At 41.6% G+C, this 13,241-nt stretch overlaps 1 protein-coding gene across 4 annotated transcripts in view; it reads right to left on the reverse strand.

The window, feature by feature from the left end:
* The window catches only part of APP (amyloid beta precursor protein), a 198,231-nt gene that overhangs the window by 119,367 nt on the left and 65,623 nt on the right, over nucleotides 1-13,241 (reverse strand). For all 4 annotated transcript variants that reach the window (XM_059873139.1, XM_059873131.1, XM_059873121.1 and 1 more), the window contains exon 3: nucleotides 5,049-5,178. In XM_059873139.1, the coding sequence (XP_059729122.1) occupies nucleotides 5,049-5,178 (130 nt within the window). The remainder of the gene's footprint in view (nucleotides 1-5,048; nucleotides 5,179-13,241) is intronic.

Consider the following 13,241-nt stretch of genomic DNA (forward strand, 5'->3'; position numbering starts at 1 on the left):
TCCTGCTACAGTCCATTTCGCCATCGGAAGGGCACAGGGATTGGCTTCCTGAGGTGAGTTTGTAAAGGAATCGCCTTTTCTCTCTCTCTCGCCAGCCCGCCCGCCATTACCACAGAGAGGCATGGCTGAGCCCGCGCCACAGCGCCCCCTGCAGGCGCGGGGGAATCATCGCACCGGCCCTGCCCAGCCGGGAGCCACCAACGCCCCTGCTGGCCGCGACCGGAACTGCACCGAAGGGGAAAGCGCTCAACAGCCGTGAGACGGCTGGTACTCGTTTTCTGGTTTGTGTTTCTTGTTGCTGCTGTTTGTTTGTCTTAGCATACATGTAGATCTATATATAAGTAAAGAACTGCTATTCCTTTTCCAATATTTTTGCCTGAAATCGCTGTAACTTCAAAGTTATAATAATTTGGAGGGAAGAGGTTCATATTCCAAGGGAGGTTCCTGCCTTCCTTGGCAGACACCTATCTTTCAAACGAAGACACCTCAACACGACAATAACTTCACAAACTGCTAGAGTAATAAAGCATGAAAAGTTTAAAAATATTTTCAAATACTATTTTTAAAAAAACAGATGCAGAAGCCAGTTTTTCATTACATAACCAAGCAGCAAAATATACTTTTCATATAACCTAATGTGCTGGTGTGACTTTAAGATGCTCGTATGCCCATTCACCTGCTTAGCCCAGAAATACGTTTTAAGACTGGTTCTGAGAGTGGAGAGGGGGAAGAAGAGTGCACAGCTTGTTTTCAGAAATTGTACTCTCTCCTACACATTCCTGCTCCTGGACTGTGTTGTTTGCAGATGGACAGACAGCAGGACAGAGCTCTCCTTTACTCTTAATGAGTTTTTAGCTAGCTGAGGCCCAGAAGTTCCCTGGAATGTGGTTTTTATTTTATTTAGACCTGTTTAAACCTGCTCTGGACTGAACACCCAGCAGAGCACCAGCAGCTCTCACCTGTGGCTCACTAAGCCAGGCCTGGGCTGTGGCATTTCCAGTGCCGCAGGGACTGATAAAAAACTGAGTGAGCTGAGCTACAGCCCACAAAAGGGACTTCCTGAGTCTGTCATCTCTTCTGGAGTGGCAAGAGGTTTTATTGTTCAATATTGTTCATTTTTTTGTGTTGGTGAATGCTTTGCCTGTTAAATAAACAGTTTTATTCCACTTTTCTCCAAGGAAATCTTTTCCCAAACTGGGAAGGGGGAGGGGCCGCTTGAATCTGCTTTCTAGGAAACCCTTTAGAGGTTCTCTCCCAAATTTGCCCCAAACCAGGACACCTAATCTACTTCTTTATGAACAAATGACTGCAAGTAATCACATTCTGATTGACAGAGGCTGTAGATATAATGAGATTCCAACACATCTGGATCTTTCCAACACTGTGAATGCAGTGTTTAGCAGCATACATTAATGGGATAATGAGGCAGAGCCACTCCCAACCATGCACTTCACACAGCACAGGTAATGTGTAATTTCCCCTTTGCCACACCTCGCTATATCCTGTCTGCCACACCCACATAATGATCCACAAACACCCACATAACTGAGCTTCTCATCTCTATCCAGGGTTCAGAATATATTCCACCAACACAAAATGAAAGGTCATCTATTCAGAAATGCATAGCCATACATTTATCCAAGGTATTAAAAGAATCACATCTCTGGGACAAGGATGCCTATTCCCACAACCAGCAAGGAACATGGAGTGAACTACTTCATTTCACGAGCCACACTGCACAAATTCACCAGCTGCTTTTCCTTGGGCAAGCAGTGAAGAGAGGAGAAAGTGCAAACCAGAAGTGCTTACTGCCCACACTGCCCCAACGGTGGCAGAAATCCTGCCCTCATGCTGTGACCACCAGCAGAGCTCCCACCAACACTTACATGGCCATGGTATTTTCCCAAAAACAGTTTCTGTAAAGCAAAGAAGAAACAATTGCTTTCTTGACACTACAGCAACCCTGCAAGCTGTGCCACACAGCAGGTGGGGCAGGCACTAGGGTGGCACACACACCTGATACCAGGAGAAGGGAGTTTTGCAGATCTTCATTCTTCCGCCAGCACATCTCACTGCTCCTCATCTTTGCTGTGTACCCAAACACATTTGTGGCTCCATGTCAAGCACCACAGTCCTCACTCAAACAACGTAATTTAACTCTTGAAGATTAGATCCAATTAGAACATTTTTAGGGAATACTTCTGTGGTCAATGCAAAGATACATGGCTGACTCAAATAAGGGGCTTTCATTTTGTATTGTTTAAACCACTGTTTTTATGCTTTAGTTGCATTCTCTTAAGAACATATGAAGCTGGATAATCTAGTAAATCTGATGGATGTTACTGAAATATACTGCAACAAAGAACTGCTGTAACTACTGCCCTGCACAAGTCTCAAAGAGGAAAAACTCCTGGAGCAGGCAAGGGCTGTAGTGAAATGGGCTCTACACATTTGAAAGCCTTGGCTGAAGATCATGATGCAAGCAGACTGTTCATCAAAGATGCTCTGGGCTGAAAGCAGCCAGATTTCTGTCACTTGCTGTTTCTCAACTGTGAAAAATACTGTCAAGATGGAAGAAATTACTGGGCTAGTAAGTATCCTCAGAGCAATGCAAAATTAAAACTCAACCCTGCAAACAGCTGCCCACTGACAAACTTTCTGTTGGTATCTTGTTTCTTACCAGATGGATGTAACAGTGGTCTAGGGCAAGGGTCTATTTGCACTAAAATTACAGAGGAATGGACACAAACAATGCCCAACTTCTGACAATGTCCACTAACAGCTACCACACTAAGAATAGCTGAGGCACACACAGAGCTGACAGGCAAGATGCAACTTTTAACAAAGTTATCTTTTAATACTGAAGAAATATTAGGAGGAGAGAAAAAAAATTTAAAAGCTCTCTGGACTCCTTAGTTCTGTACAAAAACATGATTTAAGAGAAAGTATTCCAAGACAGATATGGTACACAACAGAGGGCTGGTTGATGGAGAAATTTCAGATTATGGCTACTGCCACCATGTTTCCTCCAGAGGAAGTAATTATGTGGCCCCAGTAGACCCCTGGGAACATCAGTATCTAAGGTTTATTCTAGTCAGGGTCAAAAGATGAACGTCAGCATATGAAAATGATAAACAGTGTGTCAGACACAAATACATAAGCCTCAATCACAAGGAAATCAGAAAAAAATAGCATATATGGAGATTTTAAAGTAAAAGTAGAGGGCTACGGGCTAATGGGAATGAAGTGCTTAAACATCTTTAAAATCTTTGCATCCAAACCTTGCTACCTAAGATAGCAACCATACTCCTTGCAATGATTTTTCTTTCAAAAGTGCAACTCGGGGAAGGCACCTTAAAAGTCCAAGTACAGCTCCTCACTCCTGCAAGGAACTGCATATAGTCCTGTCCACAAATTTATGAACTTCCTTCCACATGATTAGACATCCTACTCTTTAACCAAATGACTGTTGGAGCTCCTTATGCTTCCAGATACTTCCTTAAAATTGCAGACTAAACATATTCATAGCCAATTTATATTCATTTGCTCTTATGATGACACTGTCCTTTTGCTTGAATTAGGTTGTAAGACCTCCAGGGCACTGACCAAATCTACATAAGGATAGAGAGTCCTGAGGCTAAGTCCTAAGCCTTATCTCAGAGCTTTGCTTGTGGTGACAATAAAATAAATAATAAAATTTAGTTTTTATAGTTCCACTAGTCTGACGCTCTTCTGCTGTATCTCTAATTAGTGCAAGTGCACTCTCATGGAGTCTGTGAAACATATTGCGATGTGTTCTAGGTGAGACTGCAGCTCTGCCTCATCTCTGACAAGTTGCTTATGTGGCTTTAGACATACATTAAGATTACAAGTTGATGCTTCTATCCTGACTATAAAAAAGTAAAGAAAACACAGCAACAAATGGCTAAAAGAGCATGTCCCTTTTAGCAGTAAAGCTTGTGGTGGAACCAACCAACCAAACTCATGTCTGGAAAAAGACAAAAGCCAGCAGGTCCCTCCCCACAGTCAGAATCTGTAATTCCTAGAGGCAGGTTCTTCTGCTCACCAAAAGTCTTGAATTTGGGTTCTCCTGGAGGATTTTTGCTCAGAATAAACTAGTCCTGCAGAGCCTCAGTAGCATCAACAATCATATACTGGCAGTTTTTATATCTATACAAATAAACATCAGATCTAGAAACTTTGTCAAGCAAAACAATTTCCCTGATACTTAGCACAGATTTTATACACCTGCTCTTTTGGCACTTTTGACCACACAGGTAGCATTTCTGCTAGTTCCTCTTCAGTCCCAGCTTCGCTACAGACTGAATGTGCCCTGTGTTTTATCTACTCTGCACAAATGAACAAAATTTCTAGAAGCATTGCATAATTTAAAAAAATTTCTTTCATTATTTGTTTCATGGAAAAACTGGTCTGAGTTGGTTTCCATGCCTTTTAGCTGTCCTGGCTTACTAGAAAAGCAAGTTCCAACTCTGAACTCCATCATTTATCACAGTTCAAATGGCAGTGATAAAGCAACATACTTAAATATGGAATAATATCAAGAAAATGTTGTGCCTAGAATGTTAATGAAAACAGCAAATCCACAATTCTATTTTCTAATGCAGACAAAAGTAAAGGTTAGCAAAAAACCAAGGGCTCAAACATCCCTTTTAATTGATTTAAAGCACCAAGGACACAGGAGAGAACAGCAAGCAACTGCTACAAAAATAACATTGAAGGATAAAATGGGGGAATGTATAAAGTATCTTTTGTTTTGTTTCAACAAATACAGATTCCCATAGTCTTTCATGGTAGAGTCCAAGTACTAGATATTCAAAAATTAACGTGAAAAAAGAAGGATTTAATTAGGGAAGAGCAGGAGTACTTTCTTTTTAGATAATGCAGTTCCAAAGGACTGAACAACTGGACAAAACTCCCTTCAGAAAAGACAATAATACTGAGGTATAGAAGACATTTATGCAGATTCTGTCTTTCTTATGAAGAGATTGAAAAAAATAGAGCAGGAAAAAACAGACTGAGTCACTCACCCAGACATCTGTAGGGAACCACAATATGTGGGTGACCATTGCACTGCTTCCATCCCCTTTTGCACCAGTTCTGTATTGTAACTGGCTGGTTGGCTTCAACAACATTGGTAATTTGCAATTCAGGGTACACCTAGAATTAAAAGTAGAGAAAAAGACAAATGTTATCACAAGTATATATTCTGGGTCACTGTAACACATTAGCAACAACACAATATTCATCTTCCCTCTCTCGTCCCTCCTTCTGCTGTGTAAAATATTTATGTCATGGTATGACTGTGTCCATCTATCTGGAAAGCTGGTGTGTCTGTTCATCAGTAAAAACATGCAGCTGCCAGTTCAGAAAAATTATGGTGGTAACAGCTGATTGTCAAAACTATAACTTGCCCAGTTATATCTGACTAAGATAAAGATCAGCTAATCATAAGTTAAATACCTTCTCCTCTATATACATGGCATATTCTCCATACAATTAAACTTAATAGCATGCCTTTATGTTCATCTCAACCATTTTAACAAACATCATAATCCTTGCCTGCTGCAGTCTGCCTCGTACTAAAAGTCTGTTGAAAAAGTTATTCATATTTAGGTCTGCATTATCAATTACTAAATTGCTGAGATCAAAATTCCATCTGCTTTAATATCACAATACACCCACAACCATCACACCAGCAAACGTGCTGATGAATTTATTGGCAAACCACAACTTTGGCTTTCTATCCCACTCAATCCCTTTATGCCACCCCCCCCTTTTCTACGCCAACACAGCCTATAGCCTTCACCTTACATTTTTCAAATTGGCAATCTACCAGCCTTAACATGATAATTTTCCTTTGCCTCTCCTCAAGCAATCCTTACCAATTTCCAGCTGTGTGAGACCTGAGGATGTAAGTGCTCTGAAAACTACTATCTATTCATATCTACCAATAGAAAAATAAAATAGAAATAAGAACAAGTCTGAAGTAACTGGAGATGGTCCAAAAACTTCCTGCAGAGAAGTAACATAATCCCAAAAAAAGAAAACTGTGTTAAGATGGGGTGAATTCTGAGAGTCCAAAACTGGTGCTTGGAAAAGTACTCTAAGAATCTTGACAGCCCTGCCTCAAGTAAAAAAGATTTGTCTCAATCATGAATCTCCACTGAGGTCATGGCATTTGAGAGGCAGTGCCTCCTGGCACTTCCCTGTTTGAAGGTTTAAAATATAACCATGGCAAAAATGAAGAAAGCAGCTTGAGCTAAAGTCTTGAACTTTAAAAGATGCTAACAAATTACAGTACAGCCTCCTCAGATTTGAGATCAGTGGTCTTTAAATGAATGTGGCCTGGTCCATACACATGGGTACAACCAGAAAGCAATCAAAGCATAACTGGAAATAATTGGAAATATTTTTTTACTTTAATTAAGAGATACGAAGGGGCTATTACAGTTTTAAAGTTGAACTGTATTAACAGCTTAACGCACAAAACCAGGGCAGATACAATTACAATGCTACGGAAATGACTACAGAAAGAAACACTGCCTACTAAACAACACACTTTATGCTAAAGAGCTTGAATATCAATCCTGCCTTCTATTCAAAAATAAAATTTATTAATCTGATACTTCTTTCCTTGTGTAAACCCTTCATAGAATACTGTCACCGTTAGGTCAGATGTGACATACACATGTGATCAGGGTCCATGAAGAAAAAAGCTTTTATTCTGCATGTTCTCCAGCTTATATACTCTTAACAAAGCGTGATCTTAAGTCATTAACTACATCACAATAACTTATTATATTCATTGGTGCAAAGCAATTAGCTAATATAATTGACAAAAGTTTTACAGAAATTCAATAAGGCACGTATACACATCTACTTAGGCGCGTAGTCTAGCTTGCAAAAATTCTCATGTATCTTTTCTAACCTGTTTCCATGCTGATGGCCTTGTCTTTTTCCTTGCTATGGATACACTCAAAAATCATCAACTGTTATTTCTTCTGTTAACTCAGCTTGGCTTGCAGGCCAGCTGTCAAGCCCCTCCCTAGAATACATCTGTCAGATCTTTGCCAGCTTCAACAGCGCCCTCAGCTCACTACCACTGATGGCTGAAGAAATACAGAGGTGGAAGGCGCAGCCTGGGATGTTAACCCAGCACACAGGGACCTCAAGAAAGCCCACAGGCAGAACTGCAAAATGTGAAAGTTTCCTACACTCAGAAGACTGAAGCTTTACTTTCTTCCTTTTGTCAGCAGGAGGCCAAGGCTGATGGTCACCACCCACATTACCTACAGATGCCCATTTTCACACTGCTTGTAGAAAGTGGCTCCAGACGAACTTGCTGCTCCCCCTGCTCCATCAGTGCTTCAAATACTGAACTCTGCACTGAAACAGCAGGTTCAGGGACCTCTGCACATGCTCATGATCCCTGCAACAGCCCTGCTGTGTAAATATTACCCTGCAAGACTTCATAGCTGCCTCAAGAGCTAACATGCATGATGCAAGAGGAGGATTTGTTCTTCTTTGGGTACTTCCTTTAGCATTGCCATGCTGAACTCTTCCAGTTCATGCCTCTACAAATGTCACACTCATGTAATTAGAACCCATGGTTAGATAATACTGGGTGCTGTCACAAGCCATGTGCTTGATACATCAGTGTCCACTAACATGCTCTTATCAGGGACCCAGGGTTAAGCGCCACTTGTCATCAGCAGGGGAAATAACTGCCTTAAATGAAGACAACTGAGGAAATTTCAAAATGGATAGACCGGAATGCTTAAAAAAAGAAATTAAGACCCAAAAGACCATTTATTTATCCACATGAATGTGTACATAGCTTTAAAGTTACAGAAAATAGGATTCTGAGCCACAAGAATGAAGACACACTTGGCTGCTTTCCTGAGATGAATTTTTGAAGAGTGCATTAATACTGTAGGGCCTCGATGAAAGAATAGTATTAGTTGGAAAAGTAAGTTCATAGATTATTTTTACTATTACCCAAACCCACCATTTTAACTGCTGGTGAGTAAAGGGGACCAAATGCTAAGCAGTATTTGTCAAAAGTACACAAGGACAAAGAAATACAAAGAAACCTCTTCTTTTTTTACTACATCAATTACTAAACTCCTAATTTCCACTGACAGCTCACACAAAGCTGAGTCCACCCTTCTAGAGAGAAAACAGGTTTTGAATTCCATTTACAATAAGTTAATGCCAGGGTATGTGCCAAGGAGAGCTCCCCTCACTAGACTTATATAATGTATTTGCTCTGAATTGAAGTGGGACCTACTTAGTGGCACAGAAAAATGAGCCTCATATTTATTTATAGTGTCCCTAATGAGCTCCTTCTACAGTGTCAGTGTAAAGCAGAGCCAGAAAATTGCAAGATAACCAAACTTTCAACATTATTGTAACTTGATGTAGAGAAGTTCCATTAATTCATCTTAAAAGAAACAGTGGAGAAACAGATCAATGTAATTTAGAAAATTCAACTGGCCATCAAGAGTTACAGCTACACCTTCATTTACTTCCATTTTAATTACCAAGTCTCCTTATATACTGACCAGAGGAAGAAAAAAATCTAAAAGGCCACTAAGACTATTCAGAATTTAATGTAATCTTGCTAAAACTCATGTTTACCACTACCAGCTTTAATGCCACGTAGATTTAGGACTAAAATGTAGACATCCTTAATAAAAGGAGAGAAAATGGGATGAGAAAGATTTTGGGTTGACACAGAGAGAAAATATTTATCAATTACAATAACAGGCAAGAGAGATTCAATTTGGGTAAAATATTTTTAATTCCCAATTAAAATAATTAAAAAGGGGATATAGTGGGACAAGCACTGATCTCTTCTTTCTGACCAGGAGGAACAGCATGAAGCTGAGTCAAGGAAGGTTTAGGTTGGGTATTGGGAAAAGATTCTTCACACAGATGATAGCTGGGCACTGAAACAGTCTATTTCTATTCCTTTCTAAAATATATATAGAATCTATAAAGTTTCTGCTTCCCAGAATTTTGCATTGATGAGCTGAAGAGCAACAAGCAGACACACTCCATTAATTTCCAATTGTTTGCATATCCATGAAGAGGAAGCATAGGATAATTATTCCTGTATGTCCGTGCACAGTGTCTCTGCCAGCTTTCCAACCTACAACCTGGGAAGCAGCAACAATGTAGAGTCCCAAATTAGCAGCAGCAGGAGTGGTGTCACATGAGTAGCCATGACACAAGCACCATCAACCCTAAAAGAAAAGTCCTGTTCTCAGTCTTGCAGTCTGTGTCCAGAAAACAGCCAGCTATATGCAGAATAAAGTTACTAAATGTCTCACGTGAAATATCCTCATTTATTCCTGGTTTTTAAAACTATTCTACACTACTTTACAATAGCTCCATGGCTTTACCTGTGGTAGTCCCCGCCCCATCACCCCTCTGATCCAGAGTGCTCCCATCACCAACAGAACATCTTTCCTTCTCTTCCATGTCTCCATGGCTTCAGCTGTGTCCTGTCATGTCTGACTAGACTCAGCCACCTGCTCCTGGCTTTCTCAGCCATCAGGCCCTTCTACACACAAAAGGAAGGCTAGAAAGAGGGCACCCAAATTTCTCCTGTCACTCTCTGTAGCCCAAGCAAAGCCTCCAAAGAGAATTATGAGAGTCAAACCCAGCATTAGCAGCATTGGAGCCGTTTTGAAATTCTCTGCCATGAGCCAACATGAGAAATAGCAAGGAAACCAAGAAGGAACAGCTCTGCCCCCGCACCACAAGTTCCAGGCATCTACTGCTGCAAGTTAATCAGTATAACATCTTGGGTATTTGCACTAATTTCCAGCAGCCCCCGGGGAAGAGTGTATGCATACATCCTTTTAACCCCACCATTTTAAAGAAAAAGTTTAACACTAATCAATTCCTAATCTAAAACCCACACCCAATTACTTAGGATAAATAAATAATCCCAGGTTGAATGTCTTCCAAACCAGCCAGGGAATTTTTTCTACTAATTAAATCCTGAGGACAAACTTCCAGAGACACACTGCTTCTTACCTTCAGCCACATCCTCTTGTATCCATCCATAACACCATTTCAAGTTTAATAGCTCCAGCCTCATTAGCTATCAGAGTCAATTCTCAGCCTCAGGATTTTCACATAGGAGTTTCACATACTGCTCTTATAAATACTTCATTAGGCTCATCTAATAAATCACCCTTCTTTCCAACATCTTAGCTGCTTCACTGTTACACACAGAGTCGCTCTTTAAGAGTTTCCTGCCACAAAATTCACCCACTATTTCAATTCATTTCACCCCAACTCTTGACTCATCCCAGCATTTTTTTAATTCTCATTTCCAATCTCTCTGCCCACTCAGAGACTCTTAAGTTCCATGCTAAGACATAAATGCTGTCTTCTTTTCTTTAATCCTCTTCCTTTTTTTCTCTAGGCTTGGAAAATTGGCAAACATTTCAACACTCCAACTGGTTTCCCTCTTTACTGATCTTATCCTACGGAAAGGAAAGCAAAGCAAAACTAAACATGCAGGTGCGAGTGTATGTGGGAGAGCAAGGTGGCAGATGATGAACCTTCTAAGCATTAACCACAGATCAGGGGGAGATGGGGTCAGAGATCAAAATGTTGCTGCAATTTTTACTCCTGGTCATGACAACAAGCACTTAGTGCTTTTCTCTGTGAGCAGGGTACATACAACATCCCGATACATCATTCCAACTGCCTTGGGTATTGAGAGTGCTAGAAATATGAGCTGGTTTTAGTGCAGTGATCAATTGGGTTGGTTCACCCAATGAAGCTTCATACATACATGATCTCTTCTCTTAAAAATTCCCTAATGTGCTTTTATCTGGAATTTCATGCAAGACTGCCACTTCCTCTGTAATGAAAATGTTCAGAAAGGCTGCCAGCCATGAGGCAGCCGGCCCAACCCTAATCCATGCACCAGACTCCATATTTTACACAGACCTAAACTGAACACTTGTACTGGCTTTCTCTCAACTTTTTTTCCTACACATGGGGAAGGCAGAAGCCTATGAAAGCAGAAATAAGGATGCAAGGTCAAACACACCCTCCTCACTGCCTTTCAAGTACTTGATTTTATAGCACAAATGTCTGTATGCAGTAAGAAAACCAAACCAAAACTTGAGCCTTGCCAAGAATATTGTGTTTGCCATGTCAGGTTTTCTAAAGCCTCTCTTGTGTAACCATAGAGGATATCCAGCTTTTCATACTGTAAAACCTCAGAGTAAACAGGGCTGAACTTATAGTCTCTTCTAAGCTGCTTTCCTGTCCACTTTAAGCACAAAAAGCACTTCTACTTCTCTGGAGGCAGAGTATTTTATTCACAGTCAAAGTCCACTTTGTCATGTCGCCTGTTCACACATTCACTCTCCTTGGGTTGAAACCTCATCTGCCTCTTACTCTACAGCATCACCAGAAGCAATTAACAGCTTGGGGTTTGGGGTGTTGGTGGTTTTTTGCATTTGTTTTGCTTCTGTGCTTTCACTTTTTAATTACATTTCTGCATGAATAAGGTTAAATATTCGAGCAGTGAGAATAATACCTAATCAAGCTAATAGGGTATTTTTATCTCTAAGTAATAGATTATGTGCAAAGGACAAGGACGATTGTCCTCCCAGAAAGGGGATGGAGAGGAAGGGGGAAAAGCAGCCAGAAGTCATTTCAAAACAATAATAAAAATCTCCTCATTTAGGCATGATACAAAATTTTATCCACCCACTTCCCTCTTTAAGGGTGTGATAGGTTAATCTGGCTTTTAGCAGGGGTGAAGAAAAAACCACAGAAGCTGCTTCTGGGAGAGAAGCTCCTCAAAAGTTCTACTCTGTCCAGCAGAGCCAATCCCTAAAGGCTCTGATGACTGACATATTGGCTGGCCCAATTTGAGAAGTTAGCAACGCCTCTCTGATGACCTCTGAGGGGTGGTGAGGGGGGCGTCAGGCTTCCTGGCAGGGAAGCCAGGGCCCTTCCCGGTGGGGCTGGGGTCCTTTCCAGTGCGGCCGCTGGGATCATGTTGCCGGGATCATGCCACCAGGGTGGGGGACCATTAGCATGAGAAACCATACGGCTGAGAGCACATGGCTGGAAGCGGCCATGCGGTGGGGATCGGCACAGCCAGGGCAGCACCACGCAGCCACTACTATTTCTACATGGCTCACAATGACCTTTATTTGCTTAGCCGCTTTTAACTAGCCCTGCTGCAGATAGAAGGGCAAAAGCTTTTCTCCTTTCGGCACCCTGCACAAAGAGAGGTGCTGAGTAAAGCACCAGCAGCACGGCAGCCAGCACAGCTAGCACGGTGCCGGCGGGATGATGTGACCAGCAGTGAGAGGCATGGTGAACAGCTCCCCAGTGCAGAGTCTGGACAGGATCAACCTTTCAGTGCTGCAGAACTCTATAAAAACTTTTTAACTGATAGAACTCAAGAACAACAAACCTACAGACACAAATTCTCTCCCGAGTCAGAGAAAAGGAAAAGGCAAAGACACATGAGGAGAACAACATGGTGACGCTAAGGTCAGTGCAAAAGACAGAGGGGGAAAAGGAGGTGCTCTGAGCATTGGAGCTGAAACTCCGCTGCAAGCCGTGGTGAGGACTATAATACAACAAACTGTTTCCCTGTAACTCATTAAGTGCATGGGGGGTGCAGAATTCACTTACAGCCCATGAGGAAAAGGCACTCACACTGGAATGGGTGGATGTTGAGAAGCTGTGATCTGGTGAGAGGCTTGAACAGAGAGAGAAAGAACCCTTGTTTCCAGAGACAGAGGAAGAGGACCTTTGCTTTTAAATTAGAACAGCTCATCCTTGAGAGACTGGACCCCATGAAAAAAATGGCTCATGAGAAAACAGTTGTGGGAAGATTGCTTTGCCCATGGGAAGGACCCACACTGCAGCTGGTTCAGGGAGGACTGCGACTTTGAAAATTAAGAGTTGGAAAACCACATTAGAAAAGTGTTGTTATCTTATTGCACAAGTTCCCTACCTTCTTGGTGATTTCTCATGGGCAGCTCCTCACAGCACTAACTCCTTCTACTTCACAGCCAACAAACTCCAACTCCCTTCTCAACCAGCTAACCCACTCTTTTATAGCACTCATCCTCATTGGACACAGCTGTGGCCTGTTAAGAGCAGGCCTGTTCCTAATCTTTGGTAATTAGTACAGCTGCAACTCCTCAGGTGTGAGACTACCT

This window comes from Haemorhous mexicanus, chromosome 2, assembly GCF_027477595.1.
Source record: "Haemorhous mexicanus isolate bHaeMex1 chromosome 2, bHaeMex1.pri, whole genome shotgun sequence".
Classification (NCBI taxonomy): domain Eukaryota; kingdom Metazoa; phylum Chordata; class Aves; order Passeriformes; family Fringillidae; genus Haemorhous; species Haemorhous mexicanus.